At 35.4% G+C, this 26,700-nt stretch overlaps 1 protein-coding gene across 1 annotated transcript in view; it reads left to right on the top strand.

The window, feature by feature from the left end:
* Positions 1-1,769: 1,769 nt before the first annotated feature.
* The window catches only part of LOC136854448 (cyclic nucleotide-gated channel beta-1-like), a 27,522-nt gene continuing 2,591 nt past the window's right edge, over positions 1,770-26,700 (top strand). Inside the window, exons 1-4 of the mRNA XM_067130740.1 lie at positions 1,770-1,841; positions 21,978-22,232; positions 22,559-22,634; positions 23,564-23,895. Coding sequence (XP_066986841.1) covers positions 1,770-1,841; positions 21,978-22,232; positions 22,559-22,634; positions 23,564-23,895 — 735 coding nt within the window. The remainder of the gene's footprint in view (positions 1,842-21,977; positions 22,233-22,558; positions 22,635-23,563; positions 23,896-26,700) is intronic.

The raw sequence follows: 26,700 nt of genomic DNA, 5'->3' as shown, positions 1-26,700 counted from the left end.
TTCTTCCTGTATTTTGTTGCTGACACTACACTACTGATTATGATGAAGGTACCAGCAGTAGCAGTTTTGATATGTGAAGATACTTTCGTTACTCCAACAAATTCCTACTGTAACTACGTCTGCTTTTATCATCATTAGTTTGGTAATTTTGGGAATGCATGAGTGCTTTCCACAACGGACTTTGCCTGACAATATTTATAATTTTTTTCTATCTCAGTCATCCTATTCGACTGGGTGGTATTTATAGTGCGGGGTTCTAGGTTGCATCCTGCCTGCTTAGGAGTCCATCACTTTTCTCACTGGGTGCACTGTTTCTAGTAGCACACTCTTTTGCATGAGTCCTGGAGCTACTTCGGCATCTAGTTTTTCCCAGTTCCTTTTCAGGGATCTTGGGATCGAGTCTTGTGTTCCTATTATGGGTACAATTTCCATTGGCATATCCCATATCCTTCTTATTTCTGTTTTCAGGTCTTGATACTTATAAATTTTTTCTTTCTTTCTCATCCACTCTGGTGTCCCATGGTATTGCGACATCAGTGAGTTATGCTTTCTTCTTGATTTGGTCAATCAACGTCAAGTCTTGTCTATTGGTACGTATCACCCTATCTGTTCTGATACCATAGTCCCAGAGGATCTTTTCTTTTCTATCAATCCCTCACGTTAGTGTTCCTACCACTTATTAGTGCAAGCTAGCTGGTGTTTCTTGCCCAGGCTCCAATGGGAGCCCTTTGCTACTGAATCATGCCTCTTTTTGTACAGGTTCGGTGCAAGCACCGGACATTCGCTTGCTATGTGGTTCATGGTCTCGTCTTTTACATTGCACTCCCTGTATACGGGTGAGATGTTACTTCTATCTATTGGTCTTTGGACACATCTGGTTCTTAGGGCCTGATATTTTGCCGCTGTTAACATTCCTTCTGTTTCCTTCTTGAGTTCTCCCCTCTGTAGCCAATGCCATGTTTCATTGCTGGCCAGTTCTTTAGTCTGTCTCATGTACTGTCAGTGCATTGGTTTGCTGTGTCATTCCTCTGTTCTTTTTTTTTTTTCCTCCTGTCTCTTTATATTTCTGGGTCTTCGTCTACTTTTATCAATCCTTCTTCCCATGCACTTCTTAGCCACTCGTCTTCACAGGTTTTCAGGTAATACCCCAGTGCTCTGCTCTCCATGTTGACGCAGTCCTCTATGCTTAGTAGCCCTCTCACCGCTTCCTTTCCTGTTAAGTATAGTCTGTCTGTATTTTCTCTTGGGTGCAGTGCTTTGCGTATTGTCATGTGTTTCTTAGTTTTCTGGTCTGTGCTGCGGAGTTCAGCCTTCGCCCACTCCACTACTCCTGCGCTGTATCTGATTAATAGTACTCCCCATGTGTTTATGGCTTTCGTCATGTTTCTGGCATTGATTTTTAACTTGAGTATCGCCTTAAGTCTCTGCATATATTCTTTCCTGATCGTGTCCTTCATCTCTTGGTGTTTTATATCCGCTCCTTCTATTATTCCCAGGTATTTGTATCCTGTCTCATCTATATGTTTGATTTTACTCCCGTCTGGTAGCTTTATCCCTTCGGTACTTGTCACTTTACCTTTTTATTATTATTATTATTATTATTATTATTATTATTATTATTATTATTATTATTATTATTATTATTATTATTATTATTGTTATTATTATTATTATTATTCCTGGAATTACTTTTTTGTGGCAGAAAATCATAAAAATTTATAAAAACAATTCGTGAAAGTCAAACAAGATTTCTTGTTCATTAAAGTGAAATGGCTGCTGCAATGGTGACCAACAAAAGAACCAGAGTACAGGAGCTTCATGATGGCAAATCCTCTCAAAAGGTAAATAAACAGACAGACAGACATTGAATTTTTGAACCCTGACGAATCTTCATCAGATGAACTTGATTTATAAGTTTTAACTAATGGACAATCCACATTAGGTTATGTACTCAGTTTTCTGATTGAAAAAAGAAAAAAAATCAGCCGCTAAGACTAAACACCTTGAAACGGAACTTCCTTCCTGTGTTACTAACAGAAACCTGTTAGATATCAAAGATTTGCATCATGGTGCTTTATTGGATTATTCAGTTAAAGTCATCATTTTAACAAGAAACTCCTCCTGGGAATACATTCACTCAACAAAAACTATAATAATCTTGCTAAATGACTGCTAGTTACGTGAACGCAACCAAGAATTTTCTGAAAGCACCCCAACTTTACATGCTGCTTAGTTTGGGGCTTCGAGAGCACTACAAAAGGATAGTTAACTGAAGCTTCGTTTTGATGAAATTGAACAAAAGGCAAACATGAATACATTTCTATGCTCTGGACCGGCCGTGAACGAAATCTTAGAAAATATCCTTTGATGACGAAGGATAGCTTGATTACCCACCCTGAGCGAGCAATGCCAGATGTGACTGAGATTGAACCATTGTGATATTTACCTCGTTTGGTAAGAAAAAACAAATTTTTAATTACTTTCGTCTTCGTAAAATTCATGACCTCTCTGCTAGTAAGCAAAGCCTGAAAATATTTATTTCACTGGGTTTTTGACGCAGTGCAGAAAAGAGATGCTATGTGGACTGCGGTTATTGAAAGTAAAATTTTCTACAAAATTTAGAGCTGTATGCATAAAAGGTGGCAATATTTTCTACAAGTCCTCGAACGCTGGTGGGTTTTAAAGGGTTGGAAGTCAACAAGATGTAGATGAACTCGAGGAGAGGCTTATTGGGTCTGAAACAACAGTAGCTCTTATTTTTGTAACGAAAATTATATACTTCAGTTTCCTTGTACATATAAAATTATCAATGAATTCAAAGCGACAATGGCTGAATAGGATGGATGAGTTTTGTCGATGATGATGTTAAATATTGGAAGCTGTAGAAAGAATTTCAGAGTTTTGCAACTTTTATTTTTATTACATAGCTATTAAATTTTCATTTACTGTAATAATTGAAACGTGGCTGGCCGAATGTACCAATCATGCTTTTGGCATTAGGGGGTTATAAGTAAGTTACTACATGTGAAGATAGTTTTGGTGGTGGAATAAAATTTTTTCATGATGAACAGTTGAATGTATAGGCAGATGAAAAATTAACTTTTTACAGTCAAGTATTGGATGTATTGATTTTTTCAATAGGGAAAATTTTTAGATATCTTATGTGCTGTGTTTATCGTTCCTCAAGAGCTGACCCAATGCTTTTTAATGAGATGTTCTTCGGCGAGGATATTAGGAGCTTTCCTAGGAATGCGACGGCTATGATTGTAGGAGATTTTTATATTAATCTTTTCTCTTAAATTTTAAGGTATATTTATAAGTTGTTGCATGTTCCCTTGGGTTTGGATTTTCTCCTGTTTTACAGTTTCAATTAATTTCAGTTATGGTAACTCCATTACACTATGCTCTCTAATTGATCATATTTGGCTTTATTTCAAGTAGGGTATGAATCACAATTCAGTTGTGATATTGTTTCCTCTAACGACCATTTTCCTATTCATTTTATATTTAGAAACGACTGTATGCTTATTTTGCAGACCAGTGAAACTAGATTTCCCAACACGGCTTCAACTGCAACTTTTATCAGTCACATATCTAACACTTGTTGCCTTTATGTGTGACAAAATAGAGCTGTGAATCATGCCTTTGACACGTTTATTTCTGATTTTTTGCTAAATCTATAATACACTAGATTTCCTGTTTAAAAAAAAGTGTATTAATAGTAATCTTACCGATACTTCTTGGGTAACGCCACAGCTGAAGAAATTCATTAAGAAAAAGTATTCTATGACTAGATTTCATGAGCAGAAGGCAGCTTAATGTGTATAAAAATGCTCCTACATGGGTTTTAAATAAAGTTAGAAGAAAATATTATTCTGGCATGTTTAATAAAAATGAAAACCTGACCAAACGTTGATAGTCTGCTTTGTCGCAGGAATCGGGAACTGTGCAGAAGAATATTATTGAAGAAGAAGTCATTGTCGAGGTACAGAACTTGGCAAATCATTTAATGAATATTTTACCAGTATTGTTTCATGCCTAACCGACGGTCTTTCTATCTGAGTTAACTTCAGCTTCTTCCATAACATTCAGACAGTTCTTCTGTCTTGTTTCTTTGCCCTAATTGAGGAGGAGGAGGTGGTTGAAATACTGAGATCAATGACCAATAAAGGTAGCAAGTTACATGATGTGAAACCAAATATAATCTTGCTAGCCTCGAATACTGTTGTACCAGTCATAGTGTATTTGTATCAGCTAAGGCTTATCAAATAGTTTCCATCCAGATTCACTGAAGGTTGTAGAGTTATAGCCACTTGCTGACAGGGCAATATAACAAAACTGATCAGTTACAGACCACTTAGTACTTTAACAGCCATAAATGAAGTATTTTAAGTTCCCACTCATAGGGGAATGATAAAATTTATCAACAACAATGTTATACTCTCAGATCTACATTCCAGATTTAGGAGGGGTACGAGACCTGCACTGGCTAATTTACTGTTGCCAGTAATACTTTAAAAACATTCCACGAGAGTTCATTCAGGATTATCCTTTTTCTTGATCTAACGAAAGCATTCGATACTGTCGACATAGAAATACTAGTTTAAAAGTTTTCATTAAATGGATTAGAGGTGTATCATATCTTCACATTTGAGGAACAGAAAACAACATGTGTACCTCAACAGGGGCCCGCGTTGGGACCTTAATTATTTAACATACTCACTAATTATACTGTTAGCATTGGAAATGCAGGTAAACTCTTGTTTGCAGTGTGTTAAGAAAATGAGGTCACTAATAAATGAGTTATCATTGTGGTTTTCAAATAATAACCTGGTACCTAATGTTACTAAAACAAAACCAACGTTGTTTCATCCCAAACTCGTTGATCATTTGCCAGATAAGTACTCCAGTGGTGTGGCACTTGAACGGGTTATAAAAATCAAATACCTAGGTATTATTACTGAAAATAAAGTAAAATTTACTCTACGCAGAAGTATATGGAAAGTTGAGTAAAATGCAAGGATTTTTGCTTATTTTTATGTCCTCTTTATTACTACAATCAACGTTGATCTCTCTTTATTACCCTTTTTTATCTAATAATAATTCAGAATGTAATTATTTTGGGAGGCTTTATTAAAGTACATATCAAGAATGTTACATGTCAAGAATGTCTCTGTTACAATTAACAAGATATTGAGAAATATGTTTCATGTGTGGTACGATGATAATAGTATAACATTTATGCCAACCAACGTAATGTACAAAAAACCTAATTTGATGAATTTTGAAGATGTTTAGACATATTTTCTTATTCAAACATTTAATACGCATAATACAAGGATAAACCTTCCAACTGTTCTTCTAGAGATCGAAAGACAGTTACGGTTTGTCAGTCTTGCAAGGCTGTCAACAAGCTACCAGAAAATTTTTCGGTCCCCCAGTTTAACGTTTTATTGAAACATAAAAGTAAAGAATGGGAGAATAGTAAAATATTTAGTTGCTCACGTTTTATAAGGTTGCATGTATTTATGTACTCTTGGGATTGCAGGACTATATCTTATTGATATGATTACATGGAGTTGGAAGGGCCTCTCCATGCTATAACTCAACAACACAGGGTCTCATGGAGTTCGTTACCAACAAATACTGTAAGTTTGTCAGCATCTTAGATATATATTTCAGTAAAAAAAAAATATCTAACGGTTGCCAGCCCAGTGACAAAAAAATACATCAACTGACCAAAATAAACAAATAGTTTGCAATGGTGTCAGGGTTCCCTTTTTATACTTTATGTAGGCTTAGCCTTGACGAGTGCAATTCTTTTTTTTTTTTTTTGCTCCTTTCTAATGAAGGGAATATTTCTAAAAATGATAAAGCAGTGAATCTGCTGTTTTGAAATCAAACTCGGTTACGCACACACACACACACACACACATACACACACACACACACACACACACACACACACACACATATATATATATATATATATATATATATATATATATATATATATATATATATATATATATATATATATATATATATATATATATATATATATATATATATATATATATATAGTGTGTGTGTGTGTGTGTGTATAGCTATTTATGGAGTACCTGTTAGATGGTAGCTTTCTAGGTTTTCTTGTCTGACACCAAGTTTGATCTTGTTACTACATCAAATGCACTTCTTATAGTATAATCAAACCCACTTAAACTTAAAATGATTCTGAATTGTAAGTTAAGCATCGAAATTCAAAGAAATAAGTAGGTCCAGCCCGGCACCCCTCTCTTTTTCTCTCCGAAATTTTCTGTGATAGATTAAGACAAGCCGTAGACCTTTACTTCGGTCTATCTTTACTCGATTCCTATTACTGTTAATGCTAATTTATGAGACAAAAAACAGAAGAAAACAAACAGCAGACAAACGAAATGAGTTTTCCTCGCTTCTTGAAAAGAAGATTCAGAATGGATGTCTTGATGGGTTTCAGATAAGAAAAAGAGAGACAATGGGCGAAAGGCGAGCGAACACTTGCTTTGAAAAGGTTGACAGTTGGATGAGGTCGTAAAGGAATGCGAAAGAATCAGATCGACGGAGAGCTAAGAAATTAATGGCTCACTAGAGAGATGGAAATCTGATTCAAGAGTGGAGGAAGTGTTTATGAGTAAATCTCTCTCTCTCTCTCTCTCTCTCTCTCTCTCTCTCTCTCTCTCTCTCTCTCTCTCTCTCTCTCTCTCAGTTTGCAATTACAAAAATATTTCTAGAGCAAGTATGTCTTTTGTCACCTGTTATGTACGAGAATGATTGAGAATGGAAATTTCGTAATTTAATGTTGAAATTATGTGGAACTCATTGTTTATGGTAATACAAAGTGTTTATTATCTTTCCTACAGAGTCACTTTGATATATTGTAATTAATATGTTTTGTGTGATATATACATCTATATAATTCTAGGTACTAATGTTGATAAATGCAATATGTTTGCCCGTTTATGCAAGGCGGTTTGGAATTCATTGCTTGCAGGGTTATTATTTACATCAATATGTTAATCTTGGCCTCTATATCACACTTTAGGATCTCGTTCATCTAGCCAGCTAGTCGAGATTTCTTTTTATTCTTCAATTGCGATTAACTGCATTGCCAGTACTCGTACATATAATGAATATTTACTCCAAGAGAGTCAGCTGAAGCTACACCTCCTTATTCATCCTTAATGTGCAAGTTCCAAAAACTATTTTTCCTTGAAATATGTGGATTTTTGTGACCATCATAAAAAAACATATTGTCCCATATCTAAGTATCAAAACGTTAAAGTGATGTTTTGCGGAACCGCATGCAGTCATCCGACAAAATGAAAAGATAATGCAAGACAAAAAAAGAAATATACATACTGTTAGCTGTTCACGAGCAACATAGCAGCAAAATCAGAGACGGAACTGTATTCACTTTGCCAAACGTTAATGTGCTGTTTCATGAGCAATATTCTCTGTTGCTGAAAGAACGGTATTCACTTTCCATCTCTGAAAAAGGAGAAATTGTAATCAATGTCATTCAGAGATTGAGAAATGGCGCAGATGTTCTGTTGAAATGGGTGGTATGGTTGGTGTCTATTATTTTCAGCTTAAAATGCTAACTAGATATGTTTTTTATGCCCTAACTTCTTCTATTGTGCCCGAGATAAATTAATACGGATTTCCTTTTGTCATCGGCGAATAACTGCATTATGTGGTGTAGTATCCTTATAACTAAGTATTTGCATAATCTATTGAGAGAGAGAGAGAGAGAGAGAGAGAGAGAGAGAGAGAGAGAGAGAGAGAGAGAGAGAGAGAGCAGGTAAATGTTTTCCTAATTTGAAAAGTGTCTATTTTTAATCTGTCATAAGCGTATTGTATTACACCAATCGCTGTCAGTGGGTTCCTTGACAGAGATGAGAGAGGGAGCCATAATGAATTTAGGATGAAGTTTCACATTGCGGGACCAGCGGCCAGAGGCGAGACTTGAAGGTGATGGGTAGGAAGCGATGTCCCTTGAGGATATTGGTGTAACCAGGATCCAGAGATCCTGGGTGCAACCAACAACAAGGTACAGACCGCCATCGTGTAGACGGAGGTGACATTTCAACTGATCTTGAAACTGGCATATAGTCAATGGGAAATTTTATTACATTTATGAAGACTGAGGTTAATTGTCATCAGGTCTTTAGCTTTTATAGGGTTTCATTACTTACATACAAGGAATAAATGTGTCTGAACTGTTAACAGCATACAGGTGGACATCGTTAAGTACTATGAGGGTTATGGACTGAAAAAGAAAACCCCGTGTCATGTGATAGCATACTTTGAGCAAAGAATATAAAGGCTGTTTGTCGCTCAATCATGAGAGAAACGACAGGCTTTGTTAGATGTAGCAGTGAGAGAAGTAAGGGCTGGGTTTCTACACAATAATGAAATTAATAGATTTTAGACTGACTGGTGACAGAATCTGGAACTAGGACAAATATTTTATTGTCCGTGCATTTGGTATGTAAATATGAGTATTATCCACTTGGAAAATATTATACTGTAAGTAGAGCATACAATTAGTATGAATGGTAGCTTGGGGGATTGGCAAGGGAACAAAGACAGAAAGATTTTTTTTATAATTTATAGTTACAAGCTAGGAATGCTACAAAAATGGGATCTCGGTTTTGCTAATGTTAGCCTAGTTATATTTTGTAATATATATATATATATATATATATATATATATATATATATATATATATATATATATATATATATATATATATATATATATGTGTGTGTGTGTGTGTGTGTGTGTGTGTGTGTTAATACGCAGGAGCTTGTGAAAGCATAATAAACATGTCAGTTACGATATCTCGATTTTCTCCTAAACTTACTGTAGAATGAATGCGTATGCGTGTGTGTAAGTGTGTGTATGTGCCCTGGGCTTTGTGTACTTTGGGTAATTACAAAGGGATGAAGTGTGGGAAGTGAGAAATTTGCCGCACCAGATCTCTCGCTCTTTACCTGTTGAGGATCTTGTTTCATAATGGTATGCAAACATAATTATCACCCCTAGTTGTTCAGGATCAGGAGGTCCTGCTTCGTTATAATACTGTACTCTGGTGGCGAGAGAGCTGATATTATTCGGTTGGCAAGGGGAAAATGAACTTTGCTGGGTAAAGTAGAAAGACGAAATGTTATAAAAATGATGCTGTGTTTATTTTTCTTTATTTTATATCGCATAATGATGACATAGGGAGAAGACAAGAAGAAGAGGGGCGCTACGTGTTGGAGACGGGGGTTTTATCCCAATGTCTTCCTCACCTCTGACCACAAAAGATGAAAGAAACTACTGCCAGGTGGGTGAAAGGCTTAAGTATAATTTATGACAATATACTTTCGATTTCTTTGTCCATACTTTATAGATTCACTTCGTAAAAAAGTGGAAGTCTTCAGACCTGAATGTTCTCTTACATAATTTTTGTGATATTTAACGGACATTACAGGCCCTCCATAGTTTAATAATTATATATACGAAGTTATACTGGTGTCTGCACACCACTAACTGTAACAATGTTTTTATTTACGTATGTGCATCACTCTCTCCTGTCTCGTTACAGTATTGCTTCCAAGTAAAATACAACAATCTGGATACCATTTTTGCTTCCTTGCAAATAAAGCCCATTTCTTTTAAATAAAGAGCAAAAATTGTAAGGTAATTTTTTTATTCAACTAATTATACTTAAATGTTGAATTACATTGCACCCAAAACAATAAATCACCTTCAGATCAGTAACCTCACAGCCATCTTCAAACAGTATAATGTACGAACTCTTAGAATTGACTACATTTTTATTTAAAAAAATATGTAAGAAAATTAACAAACAAAATATTATAAAGATTTTTAAAATATCAAAAATAAGAGTTATGAGATGATATTCAAAATAAAATTTAAAATAGAATTATGTCTCATGTAGAATATAATTTGCCCGGAATATTCTCAAGGATAAAATTGGACTGCACTTTTAAAGACTGAGGAAGCCTAGCTCGCAAATCTTACTTCTCTTTCCTGGACTGTCCCAGAGATTTATTAACTTTTTGCTAAAATACACTTCCTGGCACATGTCGAGATTTTCAATTTTAAACTATTTTAACAGCACGCTGTTATTTCCGGGCACGCATCGAGATCCACTGGTGTAAACAAGAATAAGAGTGCATTATTATAGCTTTCATTTCCATGAGGAACATCAGTCATTGTCCTTAAGTATTTTACTCATTAAAAATTTATCGAGTTGGGATGGATAATAAGCAGACATTGATCCTTCATTTGAATGATTAGTAATATTTACGAATTTTACTCCCAACAGACACAGTAAGCTTTTGTTTTCCATTACTTATTCAGTATGATGATTACGTTAGCTGGCATGCAGATACTTGTTTTCTATTTCTTAGCTTTTTATTGTAACATATCGCTGATCATGATTATCGTAAATATTATCTTCTTTGCTTACTGTTATTATGAGTATAGATATTTTGGTGTTTTTTCCCGTACCTTCTTCCTTCTCAGTAGGTAAATTATTTCTACACCAGAACTCTTTTGTGCTACCATAAAGTGCTTAGCCGAAGCTATTTCATATTTGCAAAAGTTGGGTTCTTTAAAGACAATTCGCTACATCTGATCTATATCACGTATTGCTGATCATACAATGGTTGTTTGTTATATTTTATCAATTGAAGGGAGGGGATTTATATTTTGGGTTCAACTTATTGATATTTTCATGACTATGACTTTTTCATGCTTGTTTCTTTGTGCTTTTTTTTCAGTCCAATGGGTATTGCTACCATGTACTGTGTTACAGGTTTTCAGTGAGCTTGCGAAAGTAAGCCCATACAAGCTACTAAGCTAGTTTTGCTGAATTTCATTTAACAATAATAATAATAAATAATAATAATAATAATAATAATAATTAATTATTATTAATTATTAATAATAATATATTATTATTATTATTATTATTATTATTATTATTATTATTATTATATTGTTATTATTACTGGTCTACAGGCCGTTCTATATTATAAAGGATAGCCAACTTATTTAGCAATAGTGCCGAGAGAGAAATTACCAGTTACATCGATTTCTGGAGGTGAGTTTTAGTTGGAAATGTGGAGTCGACTCACGTTCCAAGGAACTGGGGAATTAGCCTGTACTCGCCCTCTTCAGCTGAGGAGAGAGAGAGAGAGAGAGAGAGAGAGAGAGAGAGAGAGAGAGAGAGAGAGAGAGAGAGAGAGAGTTTGGTCCGGTTAGAAACACTCATTTAATTTTTAACATTCAGTTTCTCTTTCTTTATATAACAATTGATGGAACAAAATGCTTAACGCACCAATTAAAATCAAGGATTTATCGGCAAGATAAAATAGAAAGGCGATAACTTTCTGTAGCCACTACACACTGATTCTTGCCGATATTCAAAGGGAAATCAAACTTTTTACTAGTAAAGACTTATGACACACAACACGCGCGCACACACACACACACACACACACACACACACACACACACATATACATATATATATATATATATATATATATATATATATATATATATATATATATATATATATATATATATATATATATATATATATATATATATATATATATATATATATATATATATATATATATATATATATATATATATTTTATACACAGTATATATATACATATATATATATATATATTAATATATAAAGACAAATATATATATATATTCTCCTACACCAAGTTAATATTAAAGACAAATAACACGAACGTAGGGTACAAATCCTTCCGCTTATTTTCTTGTGTGCTCTAACGAATTCTTCACAACGTTTGGATACATTTGTCACTGCAAAGACTGAGACCTACTTCTTAGAAAATGAAGACATTCTGACATCTGTGGCGTGATTCGAACCCACATCCGGAGTATTAGAACGAGGTCATGTTACCGACCTGATTACGAGAAGTGTAGACAAATGTATTGCAATTTACCAGAGCTGGAATAGATCCATCCTTAACATCGTAGCCAAAGGAATTTTTAGACAATATTTTTAAGCCAAAAACTGTAGTCTGCACCGTTCCCAAAAAGATAATGTATGTTTCTCTACCCCTCACTAATAGTTCTGTCCTAATCAAACGAAAATTATTGTCACTCTTGAGACATTGTATCCGTATGTTGACTTCAGATTTACTTTTAATCTTACAATCGGAAGACTGTTTCGCGTTAAAGACAACCTCTCGGAGTTGATGCGTACCTGCATAGTTTACAAGTTTAATTGCCCTAAATGTAATTTTGGGACTTATGTGGGATGTACCAAGCGCCTACTTAAGTTGCGCATCGACTCTCATAGGGGTATCAGCCATCGTACAGGCTTAGCTTTCAGCAAAAAAACAAAATAGTGCCATTAAACTTAAGGGGCCCGCCGATCGCCGAATTTCGAGGAATTATCGATTTTTAGTCTTTTACAGTTTTGGAATGGTATATGTCTAAATAAACGTGTCCTGAAATATTATTGTTAAAGATTTTTTTTAAGTGGTTTTTTTTTACATTTTTTTCCCCCGCTTTTACCGGCATTTGAGAGGCATTGAGCGAAAAATTTTCGCAAAATTTCTGTATGACTTTTTAGGTGGAAGTGAGAAATGTACTTTATTTTCCTACTAAAATACACATTATCTACGAAAAAAGTCGCTCTCTTTCTCTCAAGAAATAAAATATTAAAGTAAATATGTATCTATGTATCTCGATATCGCCCTGCGATATCGCCCTGTGAGCTACACTGAGCGACAAATTGTCGTACAGTGTCTGCATGACTTGCCAATTCTGGATAGCAGAAAGAGAGAAACTTACTTCAGTATCCGACTAAAACTACCCATTTTCTGCGATAAAGCTTCTTCGTTCTCTAAAAAAATATCTAACAAAATATCAAAAAAAGTAAATATATATATATCTCGACATTTTGAACTCGTTATCACAGGTGTACCATGCCAACTAGTGTACGTATAATATTTTATGTTTCTTGACATATTTTTACAGCGTATTTTCGGAAATATGAAATTATATAAGTAGGTAACAGTTCCAAACAGAGCGTCGGGTTTTACCAATAAACCATCTCAATTTCTGCAATTGTGTGTAAACTTAAACAGGTTCTGGTTCAAGCAATATCCTAGTGCTTTGTGACGCATTTCCTTTTCGGATTTTCTTACCGTGCAGCGCATTCACGCAATTCCATTGCCATAAGCAAGAGAAGTACCATCCTTATGAGGAAGAAATTTGAACGACTGTGTCTCGTAAGTTTGTTACAAGAGAGGGACGAAGCAAACGGGAATTGTCTCGCCTGGGATAGCAACAACCCAGAACGCCCAAATCTAAGTAAGGGATTTGTTTTCCTGTATTAGGCATATTCAAATGGTAAATCCAAGCCGGCTGTCCGCGGTGAGCTAGGCTGTGGCAGTTGACATTTTTCAATAGAACTTTACTTGCTGAACAAGAATTTAAAGTAATATTTTGTCGGTCAGCTGTAATTAAGCTGTAAATTACCTTAGAACTGTAGCCAACATTTGGGAATCTGGGGATGGGGTAAAACACTTTCGGAATGGCTGGGGGGACCTTGGGAAACCATTCTATATGTGATAAATAACTTGGGAAAACTAAACATGAAAAACAACAAAAATCAAAGGCTAACGAGCCTTTGCAAATAAAAAAGAACAAAACTACTGCTGATTCCAGGCCAATCAGCATCGTTCTTACAGGGAGCTGTTCATCCAATAACCAACTGAGGAAATTTGGTCTCATTTTCAGGAACAGAAGAAAATCAATCACGAAGAAAAAAAAACATTATGTTTCACCTGACATCTGGAGAATTTGATCATGACAATCAGTTACATATATTCCTTTTGCTCAATTGTTTTATAACCGTTTCCTATTCGTTGTAACTTGTGCCTGTAACCTTCTTCTAGTACTTTTCATTTCATAAATGTATTGACGTCTCCTCACAACATGATTTTACCATAAATAACTTCCAAAATTACTTTACCTTTGTCGGCAGATGCCTGAAACATGTACATGGGTAGGAGGAGAAGGGTCTTACAGGACGTTTCGCTACCCCTTTCTCTCAGTGATATTAACAGAAACCTTTTTTTACATTTTTGTAAGCCCTGTTTGGCTTCAGTGCAAGAACATTACCTCTTGCCAGAGCATACAAAGACAAGATTTTAAAATGCGGATAAACGTTCAATTAATCCGTTCCAGTTACCCCAAAACTGAAAGTAGAAATACACTTTTAGCCCCCACCATCTTTATCCTTCCTACCCTGTTCCATGCAGTTCACCAGCACAGCTTACTCACTCATCAACCCAGCACAATGGCGGACGTCGCCCCCGGAACCTCACGCTCCTCTGAGCCAGTAACTTAGGACAATTTGCCACTTACCTGTGTCAATTGCTACCTTAGTTATAAGGATTTCTCTTCCTATTATTCAGGCCATTATGAGTGCCCAATACAATTCTCCCAAGACCATGGCCTTTTGAGGAAACAGGCCTTTTGCCCTCACTGTGGTAAGGAGTGTGGGCCTGACCTGCAAAAAAAAAATTCAGGTCACAAGTGACACCTACTTGTTGATTTTTACACCTAACCTTCATGCAGTTTTCAAAACTAAAGTAGGCTAAAATATTCCTTAAACAGCTATACCATTAGCTACCCCCCCCTCTCTACGTTCATTATATTTTCATTTTTCGAGGGTTGTAAAAGTAATTTGCTTCTTTCCCTTACTTTTAATAAACGTGCGACAGGTCTGCTACATATTACCACCAGAAGCAGAAGAAGAGAAGGTGTAATTACTACCTCTCATTGTTTAAGGGCACCTGGTTTTCTGGGTCCCTCATGGATGTTGAGACTTTCCTCTTCTTCACTTACATCTATGTTAGTGACTTCTTTAATTATAGGGTTGTGAGGACAGAACTAGGTTTGAGCCACGTAGCTATTAATGACTAAGTTTTTCTGGGGTTTAATTTTTTCAGTGGATGGTTTTGTGATCAACCTTTATTTACTTCCCTATCCAAATTTTTGGTTTCAAGTCAAAAACAAAAATACAATTGGTGTATCTGGCAGAAGCAAACCAATAGTAAATCACCCGTGAACTGTTGAGATTGACGAAAAGACTTTGGCAAGGCGGAAGTACAATGTAGGTAGGGTCACTGAAGGCCAAAAAATGGGTTTTGGCTGTGTCTGCAGGCTGACCAGACAGTTTTAATGAAGGTGCCAGTTGACCCAGAAATACCCTTTGGATTAAAGTCATCATAATACTACATTGTACCGGGGACAACTATTGTATCCGATTGCTGGAGAGATTATGTCTGCCTGAAGGACAATGAACGTTATTACGTGAACTTAAAGTCAATCACTCCATGAACTTTGTGGACCCAGTAACCGGTGCTCATACAAATACTAATTGAGAAGGGGTGGAGGAACTCAAATTCGCCTACTAAAACCGTATTACAGTTTCAACTTTGCCGGGTAAATGTGGCTTGAGACGATATTTTAAAATACACTTTGATGACCCAAAAACAAGGCTCCAAAAACGACGTGTTCGTAAAAACTATCTACTCACACTTTCATTGAACCCTCCACCCCCAAAAGAACGGTTCCTAAACTATCCTTTATTATCAGTTAGTTAAAAAGTCACCTGTATTTTGGTGTAAATGGTTTTAAAAACCGAACATGTAGGAGTGTTATTATTTTTGGGTAAATGTTATTTACCTGCCATGTTTCTAATAACAGTCCTACGAAAAACTTACCAACTCAATACCTTTTGATCAGTACCCCACCTTCCCCTGCTGAACATATGGCTCCACAGTATTACGTAACAAGATGACAGCTTTGTTTACTGTTTGCCGTATATCCCAATCTCAAGCAACGGTTAGTATGCAGTTGAGGTAGCCTGTGGCAGTTGACGTTTTTCAGTGTTGTTTTGCTTGCTTTACATGAGTCTAGGGTAACATTTTGCCCGTTGGCTGCAGCTAAACTGTAATGTGCCCTTGAGCTGTATGCACTGGTGCAGGGGGACCCACGGTACCGGCATGCAGTCTTCAAGGGTCAATTATGCTTTAGTTACAGCCGACCGACAAAATTTTACTTGAAATTCTTGTTCAGCAGGCAAAGTTATAGAGAAAAACGTCAACTGCCATAGGCTACCTCATCGCGGACAGCTGGCTTAGAATTACCATTCAAATTAGTGGTATTCTAATTAGTGATTACTATTTTTCATATTATTATAATATTTGAATACGACGACAAAGCTTGATTTTACTGCAGTGAGTTGTCGTCTGACTTATGACTTGAGTAGGCTTGGTTGTCCAGCGTTTGTGTACTTGATCCTCGCAGTTGTTTGTGTATTGCCTCTCCAATATCAGAACGGAATTAGTAGCGTATATAGGTTATGTAGAAAATTTATATTGATAGTATATATATATTTTTATAGGTTATAAGGAAAACTTTAGGGTGAGTGTAAAACGATGAGAACAAACCTTTCCTAGAATACCATGTCTTGGCCCAGATCCAATGGCAGGTAACCAATTACGAAATTTATTTCAATAATTTATTAAAAAAAAATCTTGCACAGATTCAGCATAAGCCTACTATTTTTTAAAGACAGTCATATACTATTTCTTATAGGTTATCAAAGAAAAAACACTATATAGATTAGCATATATTAATGAACTTTTGTTATGAAAAAACAATGCACTGGTAAAATTTATACATACAGTATTATATATGAGTCATTTATATATATATATATATATCTATATATGGATATATATGATAATGGCAATTTAAAACTTGTCTCATTTGGTATAGTGCAGTATATATAATTTATATGTCAAAAAGGAAGTGTTCAAAATCATTTTATATATGTAATAGGTCATAGAATAGATGGTGGAATATAACACATCGTGATTTATATATAATCAGTAAATAAAGACATCACTTGGTTATAAGAAACATTTGCAGCTCAGGAGAGAATAAGGTTTGGCATTTGACGTTTCAATAAACAACTTTGTTGTACTTATTATCAAATAAATTCCTGTTATAACATTTGATATTTTAAATTATAATTCTATAAAGTGCTTTTAGAACAAACATGGCAATGGAAATATTTTACTTATTATAAATATATATATATATATTGCCGTCATTTACTTATACTAGAATAAAATTATATATCCTACAGTTATTACATAATAAATCCAGTATGATAAGAGCATTAAATATAAGTGTTTCATAACGAGTATTACTGTTTTCATAAATACTGAGAATATCTTTCAGTAGTCATCACACTCAGTATAATATGACAGCCAAATTCGTCTGTACCACATGTTGTTTGAACCTTCCTCCCCTATCCCTCCTCCTCCTCCTCCTCCTCCTCTGTTTCTCCTCTCTTTTTTTCATAAATTCCTCTATTTTTCTTCCTTATTCTATTTCATTCCTCCTTAATCCTGCTTTTATTTTCTTCTCCTGTAAACATTTCTTCATGTGCCTCCTTTCCATCCTCATACTTTTCATTTTGATCTCTCTCTCTCTCTCTCTCTCTCTCTCTCTTCTCTCTCTCTCTCTCTCTCTCTCTCTCTCTCTCTTCACACACTCATATATTTTCTTCCCATTTCTATTCCTCATCCATATATTTTCTTCCCATTCCTCTTCTTCCTATATCTTCCTCTTCCTATCCTTTGTCTCGCCCTCCAACCCTTTTCTTTTTCTGCCTCTTTATCTCTTTCCATCTTTCCTTCCTCCCCATCTTCTTCCCCCTCCTCCATACATCCCCACCTACTTCCTCTCTATAATATATATCCTATCTACCTCCTCCTCCTTCTCCAGGAAGACACCCAATGAAATTCCGTCTCGTCATGGCCACGACTGGCCATCGTATCACCCCCACGGGGAAGAAGCTCCGATATAGACTGTTATTTATTACGTTCCATCTTCATGGGCGTTGTGTCACCTATCACACTTCTCCTGAAGGGGATTTTCAAGGGGAGGGGATGGGAGGGGATTATGTACGAAGGGCTAGGGAGGGATATGATATATTCTTCCCTATAACTGAGAATAGTAGTGAAGCTGTTAACTATTTTCGCATCTTGAAAAGCGAACGTCGCACCTAGTTTCGACCTAGGCCCCGGTAAACATACCTTCAATTATGAGGGATTAGCACAGCGTATCGCCAAGCTTTATGAGGTGGGGGCATTTATTTAAAAATGGTAAAAGAATAATCTGTTCTCTAGCCTTTAAGAAAAATCTTTCTCATACGGCAAAATAGCATTCTATTTCTTTGGTGTTTATGAATATGTCTTTTAAAAAGCTAATAGTCTATTCTTAAGCGGTGATGATTAAATGGTAACAAAATAATCTATAATTTAAGAGCTATATTCTTCAGCCATTATGAATATATCTTTTTAAAACGCTATTAGCTTAGTCTATTCTTTATATATTACGAATGCTGTTTATAAATGCCAACTGTAATTCCAGGATTACAGATTTCCTGGCAGTAAGTGTGGAAAGAGGTGACCGGACGGGTGCTACACAGCGACAGAATACCGCCTAGTCTTCAGTGGATGTTTAGAAAAAGACCTCACATCCTCAGTGTATATATACAGTATATATATATTTATATATAAAGAATGGGATTACAATACCACTCGTTCCTCATACTCAGAGAATAGACTGGTGGAATACGTCGAAAGATCAGGACAGCATATATATGTTTCAACACCCATAAATACCGCCAAACAACTCCTCAAATTCCGGAGATACCTGATAAACAGATCGCCCGTTTAGACAGGCCGCTAGAATTCTTCGGCAAAAAATTGGCTAGACAGCAATTGGTGAAAATTATTACCTCTTTCCTGTTATTTAGGGGCCAGAAGGTATTAAGTGGCAGCTTATCATGTGGCGTTACGGGTATGGAACATCAGCACATGATGTTCCCTAACATTCATATATATCTCTCTCTCTCTCTCTCTCTCTCTATCTCTCTATGATATATGTCAGATATATAATAGAATTTTATTTATATTATATATATATATCAATATATATATATATGATATATGTATATATATATATAGATATATATATATATATATATATATATATATATATATATATATATATATATATATATATATATATATATCTATATATATATATTAATGATATATTTAAGTTTTTATGGCTTGTGATATATTTATTTATATATATATTCATTTATTATATATATATATTATATATATATATATATTTATATATATATATATATATATATATATATATATATATATATATATATATATATATATATATATATGTGTGTGTGTGTGTATATATATATGTGTGTGTAAATGTAAAAACAGATATTGACCTCAATATCCGGAAATTTTCATCTCTTGATATAGTCGCATATATATAAACCACTATATCGATCAACAGTTCAAACATCTTATCATATATTTATATAAATATATAGCGCAATTGTTTTGATATGTATATATATGTATATATATATATATATATATATATATATATATATATATATATTTAGAGATATATGTATATATATATATATATATTATAATTGTTTTTATAAAAGCTTATATGTCTCTGGAAAAAAAATGTTTTGACCGAAAATTTGTTCATTTATTGTGAAGACGTGATTTTTTAATCCTTTTTTTGCAGATAAATTGTATATCATGAGCTTACAAAGCCCAGCTGTTTTTATTCTTTGTTTCATATTTGAACGATGGATTCTTATCAATCAAACATCCTGTTTGTGGAGAGGGGGTAAAAAGCTTGCCTCCAACACACAGGTTAACTTACGCTGAAAGAAGAACCCTCTTGTATTATCGTGAGATCTGTCAAAATCGGTAGTTCTATTATATATTTGTTCTGTATGAAACCCATTGTTACTAGCTGTGTCTGTCCGTCAGCCTATTCTGTTCAGAATCTGAGAAAGAGAGAATGAGGAACAGTATGATAAGTGGAGTTGATCATCCACCTGTCAACCACCGAAATTGGCTCTAAAAGCATTTCTGTTTGTTTGCTCAGCTGTGTAAATCTCCCAAGAATTTGGTTTAAAATATCTTTTCTGTTTAGCCCTGAACAGGAAATGTCCATCATGTAGATAAGAGGTCAGGCATGGGCTCAAAACCCAGCCATGTATGTGTTTGATACATGTATGTATGAATGTTTTACTTGTGTGAATGTTGCGGAAATACCCTAATGTATCATAATTCTGGAAGGCCTGTTGAGAGTTATAACATGGTGCTTTTCCAAACACAATCAGTCTGCTAGAGGAAATCCCAAGAAACTCTCTTTTCACTCTCTCTACCAGAATACTCCCATTATAATACTGAAGACACTGTTTGTAAAAATGCTCTGTTAAACTCACCCCAGGAGTGTGTTAATTTTGTAGAAGGTGATCAGGAATATTGTTTTTATGCAAGTGTTGAGGAGATGTGTAATAGTGTAATAATTACAAAAGGTAATGTGGTGATTACTGAGTTTTGTATTGTTAAGACTTAAAGTGATATTGGTAAAAGAGAATTATTATTTTGAATAAGTCTTAGTGCCTTAACCGTGTTTCCTAACAATTGATATAATCTTTAGGCACATTTTTGGTGATTGGTATATTTCCATTTTTGCATATCACATTCTTATATGTCTGTCCTATCACATTATTATAATTTTATTGTTACTGTGTTTTACTGGTGATCTCTTAACATTTTGTTAGTGCCTACCTGTTATTGAGATGTTGGAGAATGTGTATGTGGATTACAGTCAGTAATATTTTGGTGACTGTTTATAATGGTTAGTCAGGTATATACTTGGTCAATTGATTGATAGTTAAAAGATTCTTACCTAACCAAATTGATTTAATAAATTAAAGTTTTTGTGAATTAAACTTGATTAAGAAATACTTAAATCTTACACTGTTGTCAATTAATGGTAAATTTTTTGAGATTGTGAACTTTACATATAACTTTTGAACTTAGAAATAAACCTGTTTGTTTAAAGTCTTTAAAACATAGTGTTTCATTTTGACCACCAGTAATTAGAGACATTAATGAATGTACACAAGGTAAGTGATGTAAATGTTTGTTCACCTGAGACTTATCTAGGTAAAATTAGAACCAGAGAGACAGTTACAGTGCTGGTTGAAGTGAAACCCATATTCCACTAGTCTGGATAGAGAACAAATAATTGTTGCCTCATCCATAACCATAAAGACGTACATTAATTTTCTCAAGTGATAAGATAAGTTTTATGGGATCATTGTACCTTTAGAGATTCAGTTGCACTCTTTGTTATGAGGTTTCAAAAATCTGGTCGATGACAGCAATCAAGAAAAATGGTATTATTATTTGTGTAATAACTAGGTGCAAGATCACTTCGTGACAAAAGATTTGGTGGCCAGACCAACAAAGAAATCAAAAGATTTGTTAGGTCCAGAAGACTAGGGAAATTAAATTAACTGGTGCCCAACGTCTAGGAGAACTAAAACAGAATATCACTATGGTTTATGATTTATACTGGTGGTGTTAGGAATATATTTTTGGTAGGAGAATAACCATATAATTGTTTTGAAGTGAATTGTAAACCCTTCTTGTTGAGTAAACTAGAAAAAATGGCTTGGTTTGAAGTTCAGGAATTTATGGCAGCTCAACCATCAGAAAGTTATCTAATTTCACCTGACTAAGGGACAGTGGACTCGCTTAGCATATAACATGTATATATAATGTTACTTTTGATATGATTGAGGCACAAATTATGTATATATAATCATATATATAATAAGCTCTATAGTAAAGTAGATGGAGAGTTAGAGGAGGCATATGAATTGTTCAATGCAGCTGAGATAGAATTCTCAAATAAGGCAAGGCAAGAGAATGAGAACGGTGATGTACAGGCAGAATTTAGGAGGTTAGACTCAGAAGAATTTTGGAGTAGAATGAAGGTGTTAGAGTCAGAAGAAAACTTACTTAGACTGCAGATACAGGCTGATAAAGAAAAAGAAGAAAGAGATAAAGCAAAAGAAGAAAGAGATAAAGAAAGGGAGGAAAGAGATAGAGCAAGGAGGCGAGAAGAAGACGAAAGAGAAAAGAGACGAGAAGAAGAAGAAAGAGAAAAGGCAAAACATGAAAGGGAGTTGGAGTTAATCAGAGCTCGATCCTTACTGCCTGTAAACCCATAAAACTATATACAAGGTAACACAGACCCTGTGTTTGATGTAGCAAGAGTACAGAAGTTGATTCCAAAATTTACAGAAGAAGCCCCAGATGAATTTTTTTATCACTTTGAAAAAGTGGCTTCAGGTATGGGATGGCCAGAGGATAAATGGTCAGTTTTGTTACAAAGTGTTCTCATTGGTAAAGGAAGAAGTCTTACTTAGCCTTATCAGCTAATCAGTGTAAAGAGTACCAGGTACTCAAACACAATGTGCTACTGGTTTACCAGATGACCCCTGAATATTACAATGAAAGATTTAGATCTTTGAAGAAGGATGACAAGATAACTTTCTTGGAATATGCCTGTAAAGTCAGGAGATGTTTTAAACGATGGCTGGAGGCGACTAAAGTTAAGTCTATGGACGAACTTGAAGAATTAGTGGTCTTAGAGCAATATCTAAGGGGAATTCCTGAACATATAAGATATTATTTAAGAGAGAGAGAGGTGAAGAAACTTGATAAAGCTGCTACTCTGAGCGAGGATTATAATATAATTTCCAGCAAAACGAATTATAATGGCAGGTACCAGAACCAACAATTTACAGGTTATAGGTCTCAGTCGAATTTTAAGAACAGTGCTGTGAGAAACCCCTCTAATAATTATACCAGTGCCAAACCAGGATATACCCCACAGCAGTGGAATGCTAAACCCGCCCCTTCTAGTCTATTCTAAAGACAAGTGCAGAAAATTAATGTTATTTGCAACAAGTGTGGAAGAGTAGGGCATTATAGTCGAGACTGCTATAAAGTGTATCAGCAGACTAAACCAGTTGGACAGGTGACAAGGGCTAACCCGGTATAGCCAACTACGAGGAACAATGTGGGACAAAATAGAATCAGACAAGCAGAGTGCTTAGCAACTAGTGGAAGTGCAAATTCCAGTAGTGAGTGGCTGAACAGTGAGGAGGCTTTTAAGCCATATATCTATGAAGATATGCTGACAACCCCTTCTTTGAGTCTACAGGTACCAGTGAAGATATTACGTGATACAGGAAGTACAGTGTGGCAATTCGAGGTGCTCACCCGCAGTTGGAGAAGAATCTTACCGGAGATTCAGTTATCTTAAAAGGTATAGGAGGAGAGGAAGTAACTCCTATATGCCGCTTGCATTTGTCATGTGAATTAGTGACAGGAAATATCGATTTTGCAGTAAAGGACTCACTAGCTGTTGAAGGTGTGCATGTTTTACTGGGTAATGAAGTTGGTGGTGTTCCCTTCATTCCTTGTCCTGTAGTGACAGACAAACCATTAAGGATTAGTCCTTCAACAGAATTAGAGAAGAAAAAGCCTCACCTATCTCCAAGTTGTGTAACTACCACGAGCATGAAGAGAGTTGAGCATAGAAGTGAAGAAACTGAAGATTTACCTGTACCAGAAGGATCTTTGAGCCTAGAGGAGCTGTTTCAGGAAGGTGAAATTTCCCCTAATGTCAGTACTGAAGAGATTCTTGCAGAAGAAGAAAATCCTATTGTTGGTAAAGAGACTCCGGGTAGTCAAAATGTTCCTGAAGACAGTAGTGAAATTACTGAAGCAAAATTAACAGATATTGAGAGTTCAACCCTTGAAGTTAGTCAAGTGACTAGAGAAAAATTAGTGGAATTACAGAAGAGGGCTACAACCTTGGCTGAACTGTTCTTCAGAGTTGTTGAACCAGAAGAAATGCAACAAACTTCTACCTGTTATTATCTAAGGGATGGATTGCTAATGAGGAAGCATCGACCTGTAGATATACTAGGAAATGCTGAATGGGGCGAATATCATAAAATTTTGATTCCATAACCATTGAGGAAGCAAGTGGTAACAGTAGCGCACGAAGCTGGACATATGGGAATCAGGAAGACTGTTGAGAAGGTTATGAAGTATTTCTTTTGGCCTGGACTACACAAGGATGTCAGCAAATTTTGTAGGGAGTGTCACACATGCCAAATAGCTGGAAAACCAAATGAAACTATTCAAAAAGCTCCCCTACAACCAATAAAAGTTAGAAGAGAACCCTTTAGCAAGGTGATAATAGATGTGGTTGGTCCGCTCCCAAAAACGAAGAAAGGACATGAATATCTGTTGACGTTAATGTGTCCCGTAACAAGATATCCAGAGGCAATTCCTATAAGAAGTATAAGTGCAAAGGTAATAGCTGAGAAGTTGGTGGAATTTTTTTCCCAAATTTGGAATTCCAGAAATTGTACAGAACGATAGAGGAACAAACTTTACCTCAAAATTATTCCAAGATGTGCTGAATTTGCTAGGAGTGAAACAACAGTTATCTACTGCTTATCACCCAGAGACTCAAAGAGCTTTAGAGAGGTTCCACCAAACTTTGAAAAGTATGTTAACCAAATACTGTTATGAGTCGGGAAGAGAATGGGATGTTAGTTTACCCTTAATGTTATTTGAGGTAAGAAATGCTTATCAAGAAAGTATGGGATGTTCGCCAAATGAAATGATTTTCGGTCGAAACGTGAGAGGTCTGTTGAAAATCCTTGCAGGGAACTAGGGAAAGCAACTGGTCAGTATCTAGGGTTCGAAGTTGGAAAAGGCCTTCTCACTCCTCTTGACGCTAATGTAGAGGGTATCTGTAAAGCTGCTCCTCCTAGTACCAGAAAACAACTACAAAGATTTTTGGGCATGGCTGGATTTTATCTCCGCTTTTGTCCAAACTTCTCTGCTGTGGTAGCTCTGTTAACTGACTTAACAAGTCCAAAAATCAAGTTTGTTTGGACCCCAGAATGTCAAGAGTCTTTTGAGAAAGTTAAAGCTATTTTGACTTCGAAACTAGTGCTGCAGGCTCCAGATTTCAATAAAAGGTTTGTGTTACAAGTTGACGCCTCTGATAGCGGAATTGGAGCTATTCTTCTTCAGGAAGATGAATATCAAATTATGCATCCTGTGTGCTTCATGTCATCAAAGCTGAAGAAACATCAAAAGAATTATTCTACAATTGAAAAGGAGACTTTGGCATTAATTACAGCCTTGAAAAAGTTTGAAGTGTATGTGAACCAACCCAATAGTGAAAAAATTTCAATGTTATCTGACCACAGTCCTATAACATTTATCAATAAGATGTAGAATCACAATCAACGATTGACAAGGTGGTCTTTGTGTTTACAACCGTACAATGTAAAGGTAAAGCATATAACGGGGAAAGATAACATCGTTGCAGATTATTTATCCCATACCGAATCCACCGATTCGAACCTGGGATAATTAATCTTTTGGGGGGAGGAATATTATAAGGTTTTATAGTATATATATAACTGTTTTATAAATGTTTATATGTCTCTGTGAAAATTTTGATGTTTTGCTTACAGATTCGTCATTTATTGTGAAGACGTGATTTTTAAAATGTGTTTTTCTTGCAGATAAATTGTATATCATGTAAGCTTACAATGCTTTGGAATATTTTTCCCTTTGTTTAATATTTGAAAGATGGATTCTTATCAGGTCACCACATCCTGTTTGTGGAGAGAGAGGGTAAAGAGCTTGCCTCCATATTTGCACAGGTGCCAGTAACTCGCACTGAGGAAAAAGAACCCTCTTGTATTATCGTGATGAGCTGCCACCCAATCGGCGAGTTCCCTATTATATATTTGTTCTGTATGCTTAACATATCGTTATTAGCTGTGTCTGTGCCTATTCTGTTTGTAATCTGAGAAAGAGAGAATGAGGAACAGTAAGATAAGTGGAGTTGAGCTGTCAACCACCGAAATTTGGCTCTGAAAACATTTCAGTTTGTTTGCTCAGCTGTGTAAATCTCCCAAGAATTTGGTTTAAAATATCTTTTTCTGTTTAGCCCTGAACAGGAAATGTCCATCATGTAGATAAGAGGTCAGGCAACAAAACTCAGCTGTGTATGTATTTCATACATGTATGTATGAATGTATGTATACTTGTGTGAATGTATGCATACCCTATGATCATGTATTCTGGAAGGCCTGTTGGAAAGTTATAAGCACAGTGCTTTTCCAAAGACAGGACTACTAGAGGGGTCCCTAAGAAGAAGCATCTCTCTCTCTCTCTCTCTCTCTCTCTCTCTCTCTCTCTCTCTCTCTCTCTCTCAATACTCCCATTATATATACTGAATGGTCACTATATGTAAAAGCTCTGTTAAACTCACCCCAGGAGTGTGTTAATTTTGTAGAAGGTGATCAGGAATATTGTTTTGTGCAAGTGTTGAGGAGATGTGTAATAGAGTAATAATTACAAAAGGTAATGTGGTGATTACTGAGTTTTGTATTGTTAAGACTTAAAGTGATATTCTTGGTAAAAGAGAATTATTATTTTGAATAAGTCCTAGTGCCTTAACAGCGTTTTCTAAAGATTGATATAATCTTTAGGTATATTTTTGGTGACTGGTATATTTCCATTTTTGCA

Source organism: Macrobrachium rosenbergii, chromosome 29, assembly GCF_040412425.1.
Source record: "Macrobrachium rosenbergii isolate ZJJX-2024 chromosome 29, ASM4041242v1, whole genome shotgun sequence".
Taxonomy (NCBI): Eukaryota; Metazoa; Arthropoda; class Malacostraca; order Decapoda; family Palaemonidae; genus Macrobrachium; species Macrobrachium rosenbergii.
Note: the sequence above shows the minus strand (reverse complement) of the source record. Positions and strands in the feature narration are given on the sequence as shown.